The 23046-nt window shown below is 47.1% G+C and overlaps 2 protein-coding genes across 4 annotated transcripts in view; one reads left to right on the top strand and one right to left on the bottom strand.

The window, feature by feature from the left end:
- Positions 1–6091: 6091 nt before the first annotated feature.
- On the bottom strand, positions 6092–10964 carry NAIF1 (nuclear apoptosis inducing factor 1). Of its 2 annotated transcripts, XR_004959508.1 has the most exons (3): positions 10255–10964; positions 7820–8346; positions 6092–6621 (listed from the first exon to the last, which is right to left on the bottom strand). XR_004959508.1 is itself a non-coding variant. In XM_036261414.1 (2 exons), exons 1-2 carry the CDS (start codon positions 10763–10765, stop codon positions 7874–7876), a joined length of 984 nt encoding a protein of 327 aa, XP_036117307.1. In that variant the 5' UTR covers positions 10766–10964; the 3' UTR covers positions 7170–7873. The 2 variants fall into 2 exon arrangements, 1 of the variants encoding a protein (XP_036117307.1); XM_036261414.1 differs by lacking the exon at positions 6092–6621 and having other exon boundaries at positions 7170–8346.
- A 951-nt stretch (positions 10965–11915) lies between these two features.
- Positions 11916–23046, top strand: part of SLC25A25 (solute carrier family 25 member 25) — a 36435-nt gene continuing 25304 nt past the window's right edge. For both annotated transcript variants that reach the window (XM_036260859.1, XM_036260857.1), the window contains exon 1: positions 11916–12187. In XM_036260859.1, the coding sequence (XP_036116752.1) occupies positions 11936–12187 (252 nt within the window). In that variant the 5' untranslated portion in view covers positions 11916–11935. The remainder of the gene's footprint in view (positions 12188–23046) is intronic.

Below are 23046 nucleotides of genomic sequence, written 5' to 3'. Positions count from 1 at the left end.
TCTTCATTGATCAAATGGGGCAAATGAAAAACATCTTCCAGGAATGCTACTGACATTCAATTCAACCAACACCACGATGAAAAGTATTAAATACCTGTTCGGGGACCAGGTTCCGCACTTGGAAAGTAACTACAAAATAAAAAAGAGATGCTGTTGCCATTGGACAGTTGTTCTTCACTGGGGGTGATTTTGCCCACCCTTAGGGTGCATTTGAAAAATGTCCAGTTACATTTCTGATCATCACAACTGAAGGAGGAAGTGTTACTGGCATTCATTGTATAAAGGTCAGGGATATTGCTAAACATTCTACAACCACCCCCACAACAAGGAATGATCCAGCCCCTGGTGATCATTGCGCCGGTGTTGAGAAACCCTCCTATAGCAGGATCCAGACATTTAAATCTGATTACAGGAGAGTGTGATGAACATGCGAGAGAGGAAAAACAGGGTGTGACCCAAGAAGTCTCCCTGGAGGAAGTGATGCCCAAGCTGGATGTGAAGGATTGATAGGAGGTAGGAAAGTGATGAGGAAGAAAGTTGTTCTCAGTAAGAGGAACAGCAAAGACAAAGGTTTGGAGCATAGAAAAAAATCCTGACATTCTTCTTATTATTATTTTTTTAATCCTCACCTGAGGATATTTCCATTTATTTTCAGACAGAATGGGAGGGAGAGAGAGAGAGAAACATTGATGTGAGAGAGACACATTAATTGGTTGCCTCCCACATGACCCCAACCAGGGCTGGGACTGAACCAAAACGAAGGTACGTGCCCTTGACTGGACTCTAGTCCAGGGGCTGACGCTCCAACCACTGAGCCAAACCAGCCAGGGCAATAAAGTAAACTTTTTTTCTGTTTTGGAAAATTTCCCCGTTTTACTGAGATACAACTGACAAGGAGTATGAGATGGGAAGCATGAAAGGCCTCTGTAGGTCACGTTCAGAAGCTTCTCCTTCACTCTGAGAGATAAGGGAAATCACTCCAGGGATGGAACAGGGAGCGGGACCTGAACACCTTCCTCAGAAGGGCCTGGAGGGAGGGAGGCCAGTGAGGGGGCTGCTGTGGGTAGCCCGGGTGAGAGAGGAGAAGAGATTGGACTAGGGGAAGAAGGAGAGTAAGGACAGATTTGAGAGATGTCAGGAGGAGTAGTCTTAACTAGGACATGAGGAGTAAGACAGTGGGCTTCCAGCTTGGACAACTGGGGAATGAAGGTGCCATTCACAGAGCTGGGCCAAAGGTCACTGAAGCCAGAAGGTCTCCAGTGATGGGACAGTAAAAAAACAAGCAAGTCCACGTGGGAGGAGAGGAAGACACTGATCGGGGAGCTATGAGAGTGCACCACAGGGGGGGGCCTACCTGGGCTGGTGGGTGGTTGGAAAGTGACATCCAGGCTGAGCCCTGAAGGCTAAGGGAGGGGGGAGGGGGGCAGAGAAGGTAACTGCAGAGAGAGAACTGGCACATTCCAGCACAACCTCTATACTGGACAGGCCATTTTGAGAACCACATTTCTCTTTATAAATATCCATACTAAGTTTAGTTCATCAGCTCTAACCAAAAGAGTGGGTGTGTCCCTGCCTGTTCTTCTTAGTAACCACCTTGCCACCATCTACCAATTGTCTAGAATTTCTTCAGGGCCTAGGAAGTCTTTTCAGGGAGATTTCCAAGCAGGTCTGCACAGACGGGACCCTCTGTCAAAGTGGCCCTGTTTCACCAAGGTTTTTCTTCTTCTGATCTGACTCAAAGTTACTGCAAATGGAAAGGAGCTTCAGTAGGTTCTTTTTCAAAATTTAGGGGAGTTCCCAAATTTCCCTTGCCTCCTGATTGGTGGGCTGGAGGGATTTTTCACTCCCCCGGGAAAGTGAGAGAGGCTGTCTTTCAGGAGTCTGGAGTCTTGACCCCAACTGATAATAAAAGGAGCATGTCAACTTGATACCAAAGATGGCCACTATCGGTTCCTCTTTTTCTTGTATGCATAAGCCACACCTCCATCCCGAGTCTGTTCCTCTATCCCCTTGAATCTAGGCTAGCCTGAGACTTCATACCAAGGGAAAATGACAAAGTATGATCTTGTGTCCATTCTAAGCCTAACCTTTAAGAGGACTGGCAATTTCTATGTCCTTGTTCTTAGAACCCCAGCCACCATGCTGTGAGGAAGCCCAAGCAGTTGCATGGAGAGACCCATGTAGAGAACTGAGGTGCCTGCCCCAACTCCTGGCCCCAGATGACAGTCCCAGCTGAGTTCCCAGCCCACATCCAGCATCAACTTGCAAGACATGTGAGTGAGCCATCTTGGAAGCTGATCCCCCAGGCCCAGCTGAGCCACCCTGTTGATACTCTGAGAAACAGAGACAAGCTGTTCCTTCTGCGCCCTGGTCAAACTGCAAAATTATGAGCAAATAAAGGATTGTTTTAAGCCTCTAAGTTTTGGAGTGGCCCGTTACATAGCAATACTCACTGAAACAAGTAGCTACCATTATGGAGCACCTGCTATGTGCCGCACTGTGCTAAGTGTTCTATAGGCACTAACTTGTTAACTTCTCACATCAACCTCATTAGAGAAGGATTTCTAGATGAGGAAGGCAAGGCTTGAGAAAATTAAATGACCCCATGCCAGGCCACACAGCCAGTAAGTAAGAAGCTGGGTGACTCCAAAGACCTGGCACTTAACTTGTGAGTACAGCTCCTGGCACAAACCTATGTGTGACCTTTCAGGCCCTGCTATAGGTCATTACAGAAGTTTTACATGGCAGGCCTCCCAGGAGGACACTGCCCTCTCCACACAGATGTGGGGCACAGCCAGGGCTCTGCAGTCTCTGAAGGGGGTTGCAGTGAAGGAGGCAGGCCCCCTGGCTGGCTGAGCTCTGAGGCACAGCTGCGTTCCTAGCCCAGGTGCCTCCACTCGAGGCATGTTTATTGGGGACTGTCAACCGAAGCCTTTCCCAGGTTCCTCTGCCAAGGCCTTATTGGGAGCTGTGGGGAGACTTTGCTCTGACTCAGTACTCAGTACTTTTCCACTCCTAGCGCTTCACCCTCTATTCACCCCCAACACACACACGAGTCCAGAAAACAGCAGGCGCGTCTTTGTTGGAGGTTCCCTCAGCAGTGAGAGGACACCCCATCAGCAACACATCTGACCCTTGCCTGGTGCTGTCCCGTGAGGAGATGGAACACTAGGGGAGCTGGCACTTCCTCCTCTTGCTTATATCCTCACAGTAAGTGATCACAGGCTTGACTGTTTTGCTTGTTGTCATTTTGGCTTGTCTTAATGGACTGCTTTGACACGTGACAGGTCAGCTTCTGACAACTTGCTCAACTGTCTCTTTCAGAGCACTTACAGCAAGAGCCTCCCAGTGTCCAGCTCTTTCTTGTACTGGCCCTGGTTCCCTTGCTCCAGGCTGCCTTGATCCCAGCTAGTCTCTGTTCTGTGCCCCACACCCTCTACTTCCTGGATCATATCTTTTGTAGTTTGACTCAAACCACCTGTGACAAAGCTCCCACTGTGATCTCCAGAAAAGAGTCCCTATTTCCCCTTTGGAGTATCAGACACTGTAACAGTGATGATAGTGGCCAGTATTTATTGAATGCCTGCTATGTTCTAGGCACAGGCTAAATGTTTCACCAACATGATCTCATGTGAGTTCATACATGCAGTGCTCACGACAGCATCTGGACATAGTAAGTGCTCAATAAATGGTACCTATTTCTATCCAATCCTCCTAGTGCTATTGTACCCTGTCGAGTAGGTACTATTATTCAGCGTCCTCATTTTGGAATTGAGAAAACCGGGGCCCTGAAATGCTGAGACGGTGAATAATAAGTAGAGCCTATCTCAAGCTCAAAGCTGCCTGAGCCCCCATGCTTCCTGAGACAGCACTGCTTCTCAGGCCTGTTATGCAAGCTATTGAGTAAGAAACAGCTTGGTCAAATACGGTTCACGAAAGACATCTTTTTGAAAGACTTCCATCAAAATAGTTTAAAATGTAAAAGGTTTCAATGCTTGAAGTAGCAAGCTTCAGTAGCTTAGAGGATTTTCTTTTATGTTATTAAAAAACACAATTCAGCCCTAGCCGGTTTCTCAGTGGGTAGAACATCAGTCAGTGAACCGAAGAGTCGCAGGTTCAATTCCCAGTCAAGGGCACGTACCTGGGTTGCAAGTTCAATCACCAGCCCCAGTAGGGGTCCTATGGGAGGCAACCAATTGATGTGCCTCTCTCACATCAATGTTTCTCTCTCTCTCTCCCTTCCTCCCACTCTAAAAAAATCAGTGGAACACTGGCCAATTTGCTCAGTGGTTAGAGCATTGGCCTGCAGACCAGAGTTGCAGGTTTGATTCTGGTCAAGGGCATGTACCTCAGTTGCAATTTGATCCCTGGCCCTAGTTGGGATTGTGCAGGAGGCAACCAGTTAATGTCTCTCTTACATCAATGTGTCTCTCTCTCTCCCACTCTATCTGAAAATCAGTGGAAAAATATCCTCAGGTGAGGATTTAAAATAAAATTAAAAAATCATTGGAAAAATATCCTCAGGTGAGGATTAAAAAACAACAACAACAATAACACAATTCACCCAGCTGGTGTGGCTCAGTGGTTGAGCATGGACCCATGCACCAAGAGGTCGCCAGTTCCATTTCTGATCAGGACACATGCCCAGTTGGGGCCAAATCCCCAGTGGGGGACATGCAGGAGGCAGCCGATTGATGTTCTCTCTCATCGATGTTTCTATTTCTCTCTCCCTTTCTTCCTCTCTCTCTAAAATCAATAAAGAAAAAAAAAAGCCCTGGCTGGTTTGGCTCAGCGGTTAGAGCGCCGGCCCGCAGACCAGAGTCCTGGGTTCAGTTTCTGCTAAGGGCACGTACCTCGGTTGCAGTTTGTTCCCAGCCCCGACTGGGGTTATGTGGGTGGCAACCACTCGATGTGTCTCTCTCTCTCTTCCTTCCTCTCTCCCTCCTGCTCTATCTCAGGATAAATGCAAAAAGAAAAAAAAAGTTTAGAGCAGTGTTTAAGAGCAAGGGTCACCTCAGGGAATAAGGTAACTGTGTGACCTTAGGCAAATTATTTAACCAGGCAAATTGTTTAACCTCTCTGATCCTTAACGTTCCCATCTGCAAACTGAAAACAATACCAGCACCTAATTAATGGGGCTGTTGCAAGGAGTCAGTGAGGTAAGGCTTATAAGGCCTGGACAGAGTAGAGCTGGATAATTGCCAGTTATTATTACTAACTACCGGGGAGTGTGGTAACTGTCCAAGAAGGCTGGGATTCCTCCAGAATGAAGGCCAATCTTTTTTTCTTTTTCTTTTTTAGAGAGAGACAGGAGAGATAGAAACATCAATGTGAGAAAGAAACATCTATCAGCTGCCTCCTGCACACCCCCCACTGGGGATCAAGCCCTCAACCCGGGCATGTGTCCTGACTGGGAATTGAACCGGGACCTCTCAGTCCATGGGAGGATGCTCAATCCACTGAGCCATACCGGCCAGGCATAAAAGTCAATCATGAGAATTTCTGCTTGGAGAAACCCCTGAGAAATAGCCCTCCCTGGGCATGATCCCCATTTCAGCTGAGTTGAACTCTTCCAGTCTCTGAGCCAAATTTCTTAAACTTCAGGAAATATCAGAATCACCCAGAGACGTTGTTTACCATGAATATTCTTAGAGCTCTCTCTCCAGGAGTCTCTCTGGGTTTGGGTTGGGTATGTTAGACAAACACCTCCGGTAATTCTCATTCGGAGTCTGAAACACTACCCTGTGACAGGAATAGGCAGACGTTTTCTATAAAGGGCCAGAGAGTAAATACTTTGGCTTTGTGGCTTAAAAGTCTCTGTCATAACTGCTTGACTCTGTTAATATAGCACAAAAACAGCCAAAGATATCAAGTAAGTGAAGGGGTGCGACTATGTTCCAATAAAACTTTATTTACGAAGACAGGTAGGGGCCAGATTTGACCTGGGCCGCAGCGTGCCAGCCCCTGCTTTCGGCCAGCCCATATCTCTTCTATATATATAGCCAATAAAGACACAGACATGGGTATAAAAAAGTGATATTTCTTTAATTTAAAATTATGACCTGGAAAGAACCAGTCAGTTTAAGTGATCCAGGCTTCCTTCCTCTTTACACCCAATTGGAACAGACACAATATTGGCTCAGATTGCCAACCCCAGAGACAAACCAAACCAAAATGAAAGTCCTCAGGAAGTCACCGCAGCTACCCTGCTGGGGCCATCAGGCTCCTGGGAGGGAGGGTGTCCAGGTCGCCAGTGGCTGCTGCCTTCCAGCCACTGAGAAGAGGTTTTCTTCCGCCACTCAACACCCTCACAGGGCAGATTCCTCTCCATCTATCTTAGCTGGCCCTGCACATGTTCTCCACAGAGAGACTGGTGGCACAGAGTCGCCTCCTAACTGTCTATGGGGGCACCTTTCTACGACTGCAACAGTGGAGCTGAGCAGCTCTGAATGCACGTGCCCAGAAGGGCAGCACCTTCGTTGTTTGGCTGAGATCTGAAGCCTTGAGTTGTAACCATCAGTCATGTGTGGTCAAGGCACCAGCAGCAAGATGGCAAAGCAAACTTGGGATATGATCTGGCAAGATGCAAGGGTCTTGGTAATCGATTCAATCGATTTCGTTCTGAAAAAGAAATAGACAAATGCCATCTGGGTAAACTCCCTACAAACGGGAGAAAGCGTCAAGATGGAACAGAGAACACTACCTCCTTCAGGACTCCGAGGTCTGTCTGCTCTTCCGCAGCACAGAAATCAAAGGTTCCACTTCTGAGGTCGGCGACACCCCCACTTCACACACTCAGGGCCAATCACACCTGCGGATTCACCTAGCCAGCCAGTGGGGTTCTTGAAAGAACTCAAGGCTCTGAATAATGTGTGAAAGGAGTCCAGGGTGTGATGCTGAGCAGGTTTTTTCTTGCAGTTTTGGAATATACTATCAGTAGAGAGGAGAGGAGGAAGGGTGTGGCCAGAGCCGCCCTCCAAGATCCTGGAGGCCTTCCTAGGAGGGGTTCATGGACAGAATAAATACAACTGGCTTGAAGCAAACCTTCTGGAAGGAGCCAAGAGGTCACCAGAGAGCCACTGCAGTGGGGCAACAAGTGTCCACACTGATATGCTTTCTCTCAAATTTACAGCACCCAAAGCGTGATGCTTGACCTGAGTCAAGAGTTGTTGGGACAAACCATGAAAGGGCTGCCCCGGGATGCAGTGGAAGCCCAGATGGCAGCCAAGCCATCCCCACCACACACAGCATTTCTGAGCTGGTGAGCCGAGTCCTAGGTGTATTGAAGAGGCAGCCCAGGGCACTGCCAAAGGCCCCTGCTGTGCACAGGTAGGGGAGAGCACAGCATTAAACAGAGTCCCCTGAGAACTGAGGCACAGTGAGGAGAAAAGGGTGGGGTTACTCTGTCACTCTGCCTCCCCAGGGAGGAAGAAGACATGACTGTGCTACTGCCAGCACCACTGACAATATCTTACTCAAAAGGTAGTATTTCAGCACCGAACCACCACTGCGTGACAATTCTCCAATGAGAACCTTCCTTACAAGGATCCTAGACTGTGTCTGGGTCATGTCACAAGCCCTGGCTCGTGACAACACATGTCCCATCATCAGGGCCTGACCCCTAGCTAACCAGTCTTCAGGTTCTTAACAAGGCAGCTCAAGTGGTGGGGGTAAGAGAGTTTGGGTCCCAGGACCCCAACAAGTTCCTCTTCCTAGCCTCTTTTCTTTCTCAGAACTAGTGGACCCCTATATGTCTATTAAAAAGAGAGCTGTCCATGTGGCCAGCACTATCCAAAGGCCAGTCACAGAACCCACTTACAAGATCACAGCAGTGTCATCCAATCACAGCAGAAGGCTGGCTTGACCCTTGCCCTCACTGGATGATGCTGTCTGGCTGTCCATTCTGAGCCATCTGTCCAGGGTCTGAGGTGGGGGCAGGGTTGGGTGTGTTGCTCTGCAGGTAGCGGCGGAAATCTTTGATCATGGGCCGGAGGACCTGGATGAGGACGCTCAGGGCCGCCTGGGTGCCCTCCATGGCCTGAGCCTGGCGCTCCTGGGCACAGGCCTGCACCTCCTGTGAGCGGCGGATCATCTGCAGCAGGTCATTCTGTTGCTCCAGGTGCTGGGCGATCTCCTTCACGTGCAGATTAGTAACCCGCTGCTCCTGGATCAGCTTGGCCGAGTTGAGGGCAATGCGGCTCTTGAGTGCCTGTGGCTTGACCGAGGGGTCAGCGTGCTGGGCCATCATCTCCACAGGAGCCTCCGCTGGCAGGGGTTGGGGGGCCTCAGCAGTGCAGTACTCGACCACTCCCTCCTCCAGCGTGTGATAGGTGGTCTCTGTGGGGACTGCGGAAGGAGTAAAGGTAGTGTCAGGTCACTTTCTAGATAGAGTGAAGAAGCTAGCCGTGTGGGGTGGGGATGAGGCCATTAAGCCCTATCCAGGCCTCCTCTGGCTTTATAGCTGGCTATTCGTGTACATACCTACCTAACTAAATCTAGAATCTAAGGGGTTTAGAATGTTAATCTGTTTGGTAACCAAAGGGTCAGTCCCAGATCTGGCCAAAGCAAAGATGCTAATAATGATACTAGCAAAAAATTTAGAGTACCTACTATGTGCCAGGCACTATGCTAAGCCCGGAGCACTCATTAGCTCCGCAAATTCCCATGACACTAAGAGGTAAATCCTGTCATGTTCATTTTCATAGACAAGGAAACAGACTCAGAAACATGGAGTGACTTACCTAAGGCACACAGCTTATTTAGCAGGTGCAGGAAACAAACCTAGATCTCCCCAACACAGGAGTCCACAGTGCTTGATGCCACCCCACTGGGTTGCTTCTGCTAATAAAGGCGGAGCAATGCTCCACATGGTGCCAGTACACAGCAGGCATCTTGAGTGGAAACTTCTACATAAGCTGTTTGTAGCTACACTAGTCCTACCTCCTGCAGTGCCTTCTTGACTGCTAGTACCTTATGGCCAAGCAGAAAAGGAGGGAATGGAATGGCAAAAGCACCCAATAAATGCCTCCCTGTCTTCTTTTCTTTTGTAAAAAATATTTTTATTGATTTTTTTTTAGAGAGAGATTGATCTGAGAGCGAAACATTGATGCTCTGACCAGGAATTGAACTAGCAACCTGTTGGTGCATGGACAATGCCCAAGTAACTAAGCCACACCACTAGCCAGGGCCCTCCCTGCCTTCTTGATCACCCTAATGGAAAACCTAAAGGTCTTTCCTGTTTCAGAACAGCAATTAATTTAGGCCAGTGTTGGATCCCCTTTCCCACCTCAATATCCTTGAGAAATATGACACTGCAGGGGATGGCACTCACATACACCCAATTTCCCAAAGCCGCACTGAGAATCTCTGATCTGATCAGTAATTTAGAATCCAGCACAAAGAAGCAGTTAACAGATACCAACGCAAACCCTTATCTGAACTATAAAGTTCTACCCAAGCCAGTTCCATTGTTATTCCATTGAGAACCTTTGAAGGGATTCTAGGTGGGCTATTTGGGCCTCCATGCAAAGGGGGGAAAGTCAGTCTTCTCCACCCTTCAATGCCAATATCAACTGTGTGTCCCCACCTCAACCAAGAAGACCCCTTTCTCCTCTGAGTTCTTAGGTTCTCCCAACTGACACTGCAGTTACTCATATAGGTCTTATCTGTCCTACTAGACTCTAACTGGCCTCTGTCTTAGACACCTTGGTAATCCCAGTGCCAAGCACAGGGTTTGGCACAGAGCAAATGCTAATGTTGGATGAGTGAATGAATGAGTAGATTAACACCAAGAACAATGAGGCTCAACTGTGCCTGACAAATGTTTGCCTCACTCAAAACACAGAATGTCTCTGTCCAGAATCCATGTTTGACTTGGGCATTATCATTCCCATGTATCTACTCATTCAACAAATATATTCTGACTGCTTAGTATGTGCCAGGCCCTGTGATAAGTCCTGTGGGGACATAAACATGGTCTCTGTCTTCAAGGACCACAGAATTTAGTCATGGACATGAATGGTGGCAAAACACAGTTGAGAGCAATCCAGCTCATCAGAAGTCCAGACTGTGCGCTGAGGAAGTCCCAGAGAGAACAAGATCACTTCTGTCTGGGGAGCTCTCAGAAGGCCTCTTGGTCTTCCAAGACTCCTATATGACCTTTGACCCTTTACAGTCAACCTTCCCCAGGCTGCCCCATCTCTTGCTGGCCCTTCCCATTTATGCACGCTGGACTGGGCAGGAGAGGTCACTCACTCTGTGTCAGGGTGACCGTGGCTGCGGCTGCAGTAGCCGTGGGTCCAAGGGCCACAGGGTGGATCTCTGTGGTACTGGGCAGGCTGATGATGGTGGCTTCGCCCAGCAGATTACAGATGCGCTGTTGCATGGGAGTCAGCAGCACAGGGGCTACAGCTGGGCCACCGCCACTACTGCTACCACCTGTCCCTGGCCCACCAGCTCCATCTTCCTCAGTGGGCCCTGGGGCCTCGCCACCCTCCACAGCTGCCCGGACCTGGGCAACCTTGCGACGGACCTCTGTCTTGAGATCAGACCACTTCTTCTTGACTTCAGGCAGCTCCCTGCGGCAGGTGGCCACAGCGTTAACCCTTCTCAGGATGCCATGCCAGGCCGCGCTCTTGGCAGCCAGAGGGACCCCGGCATTGAAGTGGTTCACCAGCAGGTGCTTCTTCAGTTCCAGCTCCTCCACGATGATCTCCACCTCTCGCTCAGAGAAGTTCATCTTCCTCTTCTTGGCTGGGACGGCCATGGCCTCTCCCTACCCCTATTTTAAAAGAAATTATAACCCCTTCAACCGTCCAATTCCCCTTCTTTCTTCCCCAGCCTGGCCCCTCACCCACTCCCCTACATGGGATAGGTCGGGCTTGCCCCAGGCCAAGCACCAGGCCTTTGGTAACCCCTCTCGTTACGCAAAGTGCGTAGGGCCCAGCGCCGACCGGCCCAGCCGCTGCCAGCCAGCTGCGTAATGGCTTCCTGAATCTGCCTCTTCCGCCCGAGTGTGCGGAGATCCGCCCACTTCCCCTCTTCCCGCCTCCCAGAGCTTCTCCAGGGGAGCCCGCCCTCCCGGTTGGCCGCGTCTCAATAGCAGGTCGCCACTGGCTATTTTTTTCTGTCGTTCAGCTATAGAGCACGCCCACTTACTGGAATTGTCCTGATCATTGGTTGAAGATGTGTCTGTCGCTACAGTGCTCCGCTCACTAAGTCTTCACTAGCTTCCATTGGAAAATAGTTGTTGTGTAATCATCAAATTGCGAATATTACGCTACTAAATTCATCTATTTTATTGGTGGTTTAGGGAGTTAGATGATCAAAACCCGGCCTCCTGAGGATCCCTAATGCTTTCGACTTGAGTCGTTGGTGAATTAATTTTTAATTCGACCCACGGGCGCGAACGTTTGAGCTGCAGTTCAGTTACTCCTCACACAAATTCTGTTTCCCACCGAAGACTACGATCTCTTCGTACACAAACTCTCCTCCCATCCTTAAAATTCTGAAGTCTAAATAGAGTTACTCCATGGAAACTGGACACTGGGCCTCCCGCCTGCCAATCACATGACTTCTACCTATAGCGGCGTGATTTCCTCTCTTCGGTGGGGCTCAGCCAATCCCCGCCTCCCTCAGTTTGAATTGTCCCCAGCCTGAGTCGGACTCGCCCCGCCCTCTCCATTGAGCCGGGTCGTCAAGGACAATATGGGCAGTCCTTGGAGAGGTTCCGCCCCTCCGGGTGGTAGTCCGAGCCTGTGACTAGCCGGTGGCGAGCCTAGGGGCGTGGCTAGAGAGGAAGGGCGGCGGGGCGGGGTTTCCGGAAGCGGCCCCTCCTTCCAGTTTGCCGGCATCGCGGAACCCGCGCTCGCTGTTTGAGGGAACCCGCGTGTCTTCTGCGTTCTCCTCGCCGCCCCGCGCCCCTGCCTCGCGCCCGATGGTGAGCAGTGTCTTGTGCCGCTGCGTGGCTTCCCCGCCGCCGGACGCCGCCGCCGCCGCCTCGTCCGCCTCGTCGCCGGCGTCTGTGGACCCGTGCGGCGGCGCCGTCTGCGGGGGCCCGGACCACCGGCTGCGCCTGTGGAGCCTCTTCCAGACGCTCGACGTCAACCGCGACGGAGGCCTGTGTGTCAACGACCTGGCGGTGGGGCTGCGACGCCTGGGACTGCATCGCACCGAGGGCGAGCTCCGGGTAGGTGCGCGCGCCGTCCGCGCGGCCGGGGAGGGGGCCCCTTCGCCCCCGCACTACGGAGAGGTCTGGGTGACAGCCGGGCCGCGGTGTGACAGGTCTGAACGGCCTGCCTTCTTGAGCAGCCTTTGGGAGCGTCGCAGGTTTCCTGCACGGCCCCTTGGGCTGGGTAGGACCCCCGAGTGACAGGTGGCTACCCTATTTATGTCCTTCTTGACCTCCGTGGGCGCTTGAGCCAGGGGGACAGGCTTTTCGTGGGCACAGCTGGGCACCCTCTGGGCCTTCTGGTGGGCGAAAAGCCCCTTCCTGCCCCGGCTTTCCCCAAAGTAGAAGGTCAAGACTGAGAAGAATGCCTTTCTTCACCTCCTGACCTCAGGGCGAAGCTTCCTGCAGTCTCTCTCCTACCCGCCACTGACGGGGTTCATCCGTTCTCCTCCGGCGGCCTCCTCCCTGCCCCTCTGGTTTCCACGCCAGCCCTTGGCCCTGATCTGGTCCCTCTCGGAAGCATGTGGGAGTGGGAGAAAATGGGAACTGGGGTTGCAGTCAGATCTGTGACGGTGTGGGTGGGGAGGACTAACAGTTCTCCTGGTTTCGGCTCATCCCCCGTTGACATTTATCCAGAAGATGGGATTGTGATCCCTTGTAGGGTTGCGGATCGTAAAAGAATCTAGGGGGGAAATACTTCCTAAAGGTGAAAGTGGTGCACACCTAGGAAGGGATATCTTACTCTTGGCCAAGGGGAAGGGGGGGCCGGAGAAGGGCCCCTCTCCAGGCCTGCCGGGAAGAGAAGTGCTGTCCTTTCTTTGTAAGAACTTCACCAGATGCTGTTTCTTCCCCTTCCTCATAGTATGTTTTACTCTGACTTGGTAGCTGTAGCTTCCCTTTCCTGAGTATTCTGTGGCTTAGCCTGATTTACAACCCAGAGGAAGACTACTGAGTACTTTACCTACTAACCTATTTCTCTTCTAAGTTAGCTTATTTGGTCCATTTGTACAGAATCGCACAGCCAAGTATGAAGAAACCTGGTAAAATGCCAGAGAGTTACACCAATTTTTTGGTAGTGCAGGTGTACATAAGGTGTTTTAACTAAAGTGCAAAATTAGGGTAACGCTATGCAAGAAAGAATCAAGGGATTAAATCAAGGTTTAGAGACAAGTCAAAAAGATTTAAGTAGCCCTGGCAGGTTTCCTCAGTGGTTAGAGCAACGGCCCTCGGACCAATGAGTCGCAGGTTTGATTCTGGTCAAGGGTACTACCTCAGTTTCGGTTCAGTCCCCAGCCCTGGTCGGGGTTGTGCAGGAGGCAACCAGTTGATGTGTCCCTCTCATGTCGATGTTTCTCTCTCTCTTCCTCCCTCCCTTTCTATCTGAAGATAAATGGAAAAAAAAATATTTAAGTAAGTTTTACACAAAATAGGAGTGTGAGCTTGATATTTTCCCATACGTACCTGATTAAGTCACTTGGAAAGATAGTATGACTAAATTCAGAAGGTTTGTTGTGCCTTATGGGCTCAGAGAGGCGTGGGCCCTGGTTTACCTTTCTACTTCTTTGAACCTTCTTGGCATATGCTGTCAGGCACATTGAGGGCATCTGGTTGTGAGAGAGTATTCAGTGCTTACGCTACGCTTAGTGGCTCAACGAGAGTCACAATGTTCTTGTGATTCAAAGCACATCTGATATTGATCCTAATCCATTTTTCTGGCAGTAAATTTCTATGGGCAAATAAGAAGAAAGTGATTGTTTTTCTTTTCAGTGTTGAAAGAAAACTTTTTGATTAACCAAAGGTTCCCTTGGTCACGTTGGCTCTAGAAGTTTTGACTCTGTGACTGGTCTATTCTTTTATATTATATATCTTTATTTTTATTTGTTGATTTTAGAGAGAGAGGGAAAGGGACAGAAAGAAATATCAATTTGTTGTTCCACTTATCCATGCATTCACTGGTTGACTTTTATATGTGTCCTGACCAGGGATTGAACCCGTAACCTCAGCATATCGGGACAACACTCTAAGCAGCTGAGCTACCCAGCCAGGACTCTTTTTTATTCTTTTGGTGTGTAGATTTAGTATGGACTCTGTTTCTACAACTCTTTTAGCTTTTGAATAGTTAAATTATTATACAGCTTTGAGACTGGGAATGTTCCATTTTGTTTGTTTATTACCTGTAGAGGAGTACATGTTAGTCTTCTGGCAAATGGTGTAAGTATTAAGAGAGAGAATCTGCTTTGTTGTAAATAGCCGGGCAACAGGAAGACACCCTGCCTCATGAACCTTTATACCACTTCCTGTTGAAATATTATCATTATTAACTATGTACAGAAAAAGCAATGCTGCAGTTTTGCAGAACTAGCAAGCCAAAAGAGAAGTCGGGGACCCTTCGGTTAGAAATGGATTATCTGCCATGGGAATAGACGTTGAAAAATACGTCATCAAACTTTGGCAGCTGCTTCATATAATCCTTAGGACCAGTCCGAAGTTCTAGGGTTTGCTCAGGAATCAGCTTTAAGTGCTTATCAGTGATGGGTGAACCCAAGCCATGTGACTATCAAAACCTCTTGCTAGCTTACAATAAGTTGGGTCAGACTTTCTTTAGAAATGAACCAGTTTGTGGCATCTGCCTTTTTTTCCCCCCAGAAGAAATTGGGACAGTCGAGGAAAAAATACTTAAAATGTAAGTGGGCAGAGAAACTGATGGCAGCCAGCCAGGGAAATGTTCTTTGTAAAGAACATGTGAGTAAGAAGCCCATCCTGGGACAAGAAGGGAGGGTTTATTAAAGAAAGAAAAAAGATGACGGCAGCCGTAGAGACTTTGGGAAATGAGGCTTCAGCTGGAGCTAATTATAGCATTGCCTATTTAAGGCATTTTCATGTGACCAAACAAAATCTTTGCCTTAAAACAAATTTAAAACATAGGTTATAACTCAGGCAGCCAATTAGAAGAACACAAGCTGGGTTAGATGTAAAAACAGTGTCTCTTTAGCTGAGGCTGTCCTAAGGGGCCGGTGTTTAATACAGGTGAGGATTTTGGAAGATGGTGTGGTTTGCTGATTTAGAGACTTGCATATGCACACGCACCAGCTATTAAAGCCTCACAGTAACTTTGTGAAATAGGCAAGACAGTAATTTCACCCCATTTTACAGAGGAAGAAATGGAGGTTCAAGAAGACTATAAAACAACCTCAGAACTCATTTGACCACGAAGGAATTACACCAGAGAAAGGACTAGAATCAACTTCTGATTTGTGCTCCATTCATTTTTAACTATGCCAGTTGTTTCTGAGGGCCTTGAAGAGAGTTCCTACCTGGGCTTTTGGGAGAACTTGAGAAAGATGAGGAGAGATCATTTTAGAACAACATCTGTTTTTTCCAAAATAGGTTTCAAGATTATCCAGAGATTATCCTGTCAAAGAATGAGAATCCACCCTGCTCTAATTCTTTCCTTGACCTGAGCAGTGTACATGAGGCAATCTCTGTTGACTTGAAACAATGAATGGAAGATCATTAAGGTCAAGTTGGTATTGCTTAATCAGACAGTACTGTTAAACTCTGTACCTTTTAAATGTGTGGTCATTTGGGGGAAGCTCAACTTGGATAAGACAGTCTACAGAAAAAAGAGATCCTTTTTCATAGAAAAGGGATAGACATCATTTGGTATAATATAATGGCCTATTAGAAAAAGAAAAATGCTATTTGCAGTTTAGATTAAATTCATATATTAAATTGATTGTGTTTTATTGTTGCAAAATTGATTCCTGGCTCAAAGTAATTATCATCATGATATGATTTTTTAAAATGAAAGATTAAAAAATATTAGTTGAGCCCTAGCCGGTTTAGCTCAGTGGTTAGAGCATTGGCCTGCAGTCCAGAGAGACCTGGGTTTGGTTCCCGCTAAGGCCATGTACCTCGGTTGCAATTTGTCCCTGGCCCTGGTTGGGTCGTGTGGGAGGCAGCCACTGATGTGTTCCTTTCACATCGATGTTTCTTTTTCTCTCCCTCCCTCTCCCTCCCTCCCTCTCCCCCCCTCTCTCTCCCTCCCTCCCTCCTCCTCCCTCCCTCCCTCTCCCTCCCTCTCCCTCCCTCCTGCTCTATCTGAAAGATGGAAGAATGTCCTCGGGTGAGGATAAAAAAAAAAAATTAGTTGATATTTGGAAAGGTGGAGTCAAGTCTCCTGATCCTAAGATCAGGTAAAAAATAAGAATATAGCCTGAGTGGGCCTGATTTGGAGCTTCAGCTGGATGAATTCCTTTGATGTTGAAAGAGTCATTAATTGTTGAAATATCACAGAAACCACAAGGGAATGAGAAAAACAAATATTTTGTTGGTGTTCATTTCTAGTCCAGCTGAGCACAGCCACAGGTTGAATTCAGTGAACAAAGCTGTACTTAACAGAGGACTAGTCAGACTCGTTGTGCCAGACTTTTCATTTTAATCATTTCTTCTTACACTGATGTGAATTTGCCAGAACCAAATAATTTGGTCCTGGAAGGGTCACTGGCCATCACAGACTGGCCTCCTACCTATGAGCGAGGAGCATTCCTCTTGGAGCATTGTTCTACAGATGGCTAGCCAGCCAATTCTATTGTGGACTTAGTTGGGGTCATTGTGAGTACAGTACTTTCTTATGTCAGACTGAAATCTGTCTGCTTGTATCTGTTTCCCATTTGCCCCAAGTTTACCTTCAGGATCAATACATAAAAGTGATCCAAGGGCCCTTTAAGTATCTGAACACTATCTTATCTTATAGTCTCTGATGCTATAAAAACTGGGTTTTTATTATGCACTTCTCATACAATAAGCTGTCCACACCTTTCATAGTCCCTCCTCTGAGGCAGTGTACCATGGGATTTAATTAAGAGGACAGACCTTCCTTGGAAACATCACACTAAGTGAAAGAAGCCAGACACAAAAGGCCACATATTATATGCTCCATTTATATGAATTCCAGGATAGAGGAAGCTAGAGGCAGAAACTAGATTAGTGGTTGCCTGGGCCTGGGAAGGGAGGGGAATGGAGAGATAAGGTGAGCATTGGACCCACAGACCAAGAGGTCACCAGTTTGATTCCCGGTCAGGGTACATGCTCATTTTGGGGCTCAATCCCCAGTGGGGGAACATGCAGGAAGCAGCACATCTATGTTTCTCATTGATATTTCTCTCTCTCTCTCCCTCTCCCTCTCTCTAAAAATCAATAAAAATATATATTTAAAAAAATGTGAGGGTTTGGGGGTTTTTTTGAGGTGATGAAAATGTTCTAAAATTGTGGCATCCTGGCCGGTGTGTCTCAGTGGTTAGAGTGTCAGCAGATGCACTGGAGGGTCACGGGTTTGATTCCTGATCAAGGGCACATACCTGTGTTGCAGGTCTGTTCCCCGGCCTTAGTCAGGGTGGGGGCATATGCAGGAAGCAACAAATTGATCGATGTTTCTTTATATTTCCTCTCTCTTTCTCCTCCTCCCCCTTTCTTTCCACTCTCTCAAAAAAATCAATGGAAAAAATGTCTTCAGGTAAGGATTAACAAAAGTAATTAATTAATTAATTAATTAAATCGACTTTGGTGTTAGTTGCACATATCCCAGGAGACAAACTGCTTCTGCCCCTCTTATGTTTCAGGCCATATTGTGAGGGCTGCAACCTGACTTCTCCCCAACTACTGTGCTGGCTGGAGGATCAGTGGGCACCAAACTGTGTCTGTAGCCATGGTCCTTGTCCTTCCCTCCATCCTGCCTCTCCTACTCATTCCAGTACCCCCACATTCAGATATCCCAATGTGTGGATCTTTCTGGCATGTTTCTCTGTTGAACAGGGGGATCCTTGCTGAGTTCTAGTTGCCTGATTTGTAAATTTAAGGGGAGAAATGATGAAGTCTTCTCCACCACGATGCTGACATCACCCCTAAAACTGTTTTTTAAAAAACAGAACAATATGGGCTTTGTGGCCTTAACCTGGGTGCAAATATTGTTTCTGCTGTTTGCTAGCCATGTGACCTTGAGCAAGTTACTCAACCTCTCCAAGTCTGTTTCCTTATCAGAAACATAATATAAATACCTATTTCATCACGTTGTGGTAGGGATTAAATTCGATGAAGTATTAAGAGCCTAGTACAGTGTCTGACACTTAGGTGTTTAACACAAAGTGACTTTTTCCTTCATTGAGTCTTTGAAAATAAGATGCCTAGTATTGGTCATAATCATCTACATTTTTCCTGAAATTGCTCAGTGGAAAAGAAGTAAAAAGTCTGGGGGTGTCAGGTAAAGGGTGTGTAGCACCCAGACAGAGCACAGTCTCCTGTCAGCTGAGAAGGCCTTAAGCAGTTTGAGGAAGAAGAAGGTAGGTTGCACAGAGCCTGGGTCCTATAGAAATTAGAAAAATTAAAACAAACAAAAATAGAGGCTTTGGGAACCACAGGCTTCAGTGCAGATTATGGCCAAGTCCCAGAACATCACCACACACTGAAAATGGTACAGAAATGGCATCAAGAATCCCCGATCACAAAGATACAAATTTCTTAAGTTCCCGAGGAATGTGCACTTTGCCAGGAGGCCCAACAAGAAGGGCCCAAGGGAGATGCAGGCCAACAATGCCACAGCCCAGGCTGTTAAGGCCGTCATGAAGTCCAAGGAGGTTAAGCTCAACATCCTGAAAGGCAGCAGCCGCAAGCTAAATTGACTTGCCTGCATTGCTCACCCCAAGCTTGGGAAATATAGCCAAGGGTCTCAGGCTCTGCAGATCAAAGGCCAAGGCCGAGCCCCAGGCTACAGCTGCAGCTCTGGCTCCAGCTCCCAAAGGGCCCAAGTCCCCGTGAAGGTTCTACAGTACAGGCCTTTACCTGCTGATGTGAGGATGGAAGGCCTGGTGTGACCCCAGGCCACTGTCTGCATGGGGCTGGTGTCTTCCTGTGCTGTTTATACAAATAAACCTGAGTCAGAATCTATCAAAAAGAAAGAAAGAAGGAAACCCTGATGGTAGGAGTTTTCTTAAAAGTTATTGAAATGGTAAAGTCACTCTACATATAACAATGTCTTTGACCCAAATGTTTCCCTGAATGGAAATGGGCCATGGATGTTTTTTTCTCAAATACCCGTTCACTTTGATGTTGTGAAAATAGAAGCTTCAGGTAGAGCTTAGTTAAAACCCTTGGAGATTATCTCACTGACTGCATTATTTTGCAGAAGTGGGCTGAAGCTTAGAGGCCCAGTTGGTTGAAGGCAAAGCCGGTAGCAGAACTCAGGATTTTGACTCTCCAGTTTAACTCAACATGCACTGCTTCCTACTGGCTGTACATACTTCATTAACCCCTAAAACTTGGCAATGTTGATATTCACAGTTTATGACATTGCCATATCTGTGTATAATATCCGCTCAGTATTTTAAGACCACTGATGATGCTCAGGAAGCAGCCACTGAAATGATAGGTACAGTCTTCCTAAGTATGGGATATAAAAGGCTCAACATAATACCTAAAAGAAAGGCTTTGTTGTCTTAAAGATGCACCTTCCTCTGAAGTAAATAAGTGAATTACAAAAGTAGAACATAAAGAGCATCTTATCTGCTTTCAACTCTTGGCCTTGCTTTCCTGAAAGCTTGAATTTCCCAAGGTCAAAGGGGAAACTGGAGATGGTAGCTATTCCTGTTCCTGCCGTTGCTTTGTGAAGTTTTCCACATTCCATCAACCCCTGGCCTCATGTTTCTTTCCCCCAGTCCACCCTCCCCTCAACTGCAGTCTGATGTGTGACTCTAAAACACAAAGAAAACCAACCGCTTACAATGTGTGAGAAAGCTCTCAAAAACCACAGAAATGCCACGGGGTGGGGGTGGGGAGTGTACAGAGAGAAGGGAGTTAAGATGACCAAGAATAAATAAGCACAAACTGTTAGCTCCTTGTTGGTAGATCTGACACAATTGAATAGTTCTATTGGTTAAAACCAGCCAGGTATAGTGCCCACCTTCATTGACCTGTTGGCCTTTTCCCCATCTCACATGTAAAACAGTATCACCTTTGGTTAATGCCTTTAGATTGAGTTTGAATCCATAGGATATTAGAACTGGAAAGGTTTTAGTCCTCATGTATTGCAACCAGAGAGGTTAAATGACTAGTTCAGGGTCCACCAGCCGACACTAACCGCTAAGCCAAATCGGCCAGGGCAAACCAGTTATTTTTTATTTTATTTTTAAAAAATATGTTTTTATTGAGTTTTTAGAGAGAGAGAAGAAGAGAGAGAAACATCGATTGGCTGCCTCCCAAATGACCCCACTGGAAATCAGGCCCACAACCCAGGCATATGCCCTGACCGGAAATCAAACCAGTAATCTTTTGGTGCATGGGTCGACGCTCAACCACTGAGCTACACCATTGTGCAGAGTTCTCACCATGAAGGCAGCTTTTGAGTGGATTTTACACTCCTGTTCCCACCCTTCTCTCTACTGTCCTCCCTGAGTACAGAGCTAGCAGCTGCTGAGAGCTATGTTTGTACTCAAATGATTTCAGTTTTAAGTAACTGAAAACATTTAGTGTTGCTTTTAATAATGAGTCTGCTGGTTAGCCTTTTCCCATGGAAAAAGGGAAGGAATGAATAAGGATAAAGTGACTGCAGCAAGCAAACTGAACATGGACCAATGGTTTGGCTCCCACTGATCAATTTTGGATGGGTTGAAAATTTTCTGATTATTTGAGGTGATTGGGTTTTTGTTTTTTTTGGGTTTTTTTATGCTCAATGCTCACCCGAGGACACTTTTCCATTTTTTGTTCAGGTAGAGTGGGAGGGAGAGAGAAGAAGAAAGAGAGAGAGAGAAACATGGACGTGAAAGGGACATTGAGTGGCTGCCACCCACACGACCAACCAGGGCCGGGGACAAACTGCAACCGAGGTACGCACCCTTAGCGGGAACTGAACCCGGGTCTCTGGACTGCAGGCCGACGCTCTAACCGCTGAGCCAAACCGGCCAGGGCGAGGTGATTGGGTTTTTACATGCCAGCCTTGACACCATATTCTTTCCCTGCCCCTTATACTTGGCACATGTTTATTTGAAGGAGAATCATGCTCTTATAAGAACAGAAAAAAAAAAGAAATTATGCTGTGTTTCTACATGGTCTCTTCTTCCTTCTGCATAACTTTAATTTACATGTTACATCTCAGAATCTTACACTTAACCCAACTAAAATTAGGTTAATTTTGTACACTTCTTTCCTTTAGATCAGAGAAAAAAGAGATCTTTGTTAGGAGGCACTGGCTTTGAACTTGGGATCTCAATGGTGACTGACTTTTCACCAGGAGTAAATAGAAGTCATCCTAGAGACTGTTTTTTCTGTAATATACTTCTCTTTCTCTTCCACATTCACGGGAGTTCTTTTTTTTGTAATCCTCACCCGAGCACATTTTTCCATTTTTTTCTTCAGGTAGAGTGGAAGGGAGAGAGAGGAAGAAAGAGAGAAACATCGACGTGAAAGGGACACATCGAGTAGCTGCCACCCGCACAACCAACCAGGGCCAAAGACAGACTGCAACCAAGGTACATGCCCTTAGCGGGAACCAAATCTGGTCTCTCTGGACTGCAGATTGACGCTCCAACCGCTGAGCCAAACCGGCCAGGGCTACAGGAGTTTTCTTCAGGGAGTTTTTGCTTAAGCTAGAATTTCTGGTTTTATTTCCTAAAACGGAAATACGGTAAGAGGATTTCACCTTTTTTATCACTGCAGTTGTCATCTTCAATGCTTTGGTTTCGTTTGTGCCAAAGTAGGCAAGTGCCTGGTTCCTCTTCATTGTCTAATTGTGGGCTGAGTCTAGGGGAGAAGGGTGTTCAATAGTCCTCCCTTAACATCCAGAAACCCAGCTACTATAGGGCTGTGCAGGACTGCACCAGGCATCTAAGCATTTAAATTCTCATGTTGATTCATGTCAGAGGAGAGGGATAGTTACTAGCTGCAGTTGTACCTCTGAAATAATAAATCGCTGCCATATGTCAATGTATAAAACAGATCCTTCAAACTCTTGCTCCTATACTATCCTAAAAGAATTTAGAAAGCAGGTACCCCCTTGAACATATTCAATTTGACATGCAAAAATTTTTGTTATAAGTTTAATAGCTGCAGAGATATAATTACTGACATAGTATATGTCTGCTTTAAATGTTTTATATGGTCAGTTTTTGGTTCTGGTTCTAGTTTTGGTTTTGCTCAAAACCTTAATTTTGTAGATTTGACTTATTCACTTTATGGAAAGTAACCTCCACATAACCTAATTGGCCCAAAAGTGATAATAGCCATCCCTTTGACAACAGGTCTTCTAAGATAAATAGGTAGTAAGTAGTTAAACAGGTAGACATGAGATGTGGAGTGTTGCCCTGGAGTATGTTGGAGAGCTTTCTGCCCTGTTTTGTAACATTCTATGTGATGCTCTAGGGCAGTGGTTCTCAACCTTCCTAATGCCACAGCCCTTTAAAACAGTTTCTCATGTTGTGGTGACCCCCAACCATAAAATTATTTTCATTGCTACTTCATAACTAATTTTGCTACTGTTATGTCTTAGGTGACCCCTGTGAGAAAGGGTCATTCGACCCCCCAGGTTGAGAGCCGCTGCTCTAGGGGCACTTATTCCCTGGGCAGTTTATCAGGGCAATTTGGAATGGGTTCCCTCTGGGCTCCATTCCATTAGAACCTATTGTTTTCTCTGAAAAGTATGGGGGATCCTGTGACTCACTTTTATTCAGCAAGTCTCTTATGTTCTAGATTCTTAGAAGAGTGAGTTACTTCGGCAAGTGACTCACCTCATACTAACCAGTTTCTGTTGGTGTTTATAAACTAACTCACAGGAGGGTTATTCTTGCCCACCCTGTCGTTGGACACGGGTGGTCCCTCAAACCCAAGAAAGC

This window comes from Molossus molossus, unplaced genomic scaffold (genome assembly GCF_014108415.1).
Source record: "Molossus molossus isolate mMolMol1 unplaced genomic scaffold, mMolMol1.p scaffold_m16_p_14, whole genome shotgun sequence".
NCBI classification, from domain to species: Eukaryota; Metazoa; Chordata; class Mammalia; order Chiroptera; family Molossidae; genus Molossus; species Molossus molossus.
Note: the sequence above shows the minus strand (reverse complement) of the source record. Positions and strands in the feature narration are given on the sequence as shown.

Excerpts from the sequence above, each read along its gene's own strand:
- NAIF1 (XM_036261414.1), bottom strand. The coding sequence starts at position 10,765 with ATGGCCGTCCCAGCCAAGAAGAGGAAGATGAACTTCTCTGAGCGAGAG. Across the intron at positions 8,347-10,254 it reads CACGGTCACCCTGACACAGA|TCCCCACAGAGACCACCTAT; the intron begins GTGAGTGACCTC and ends CTCCTTCCGCAG.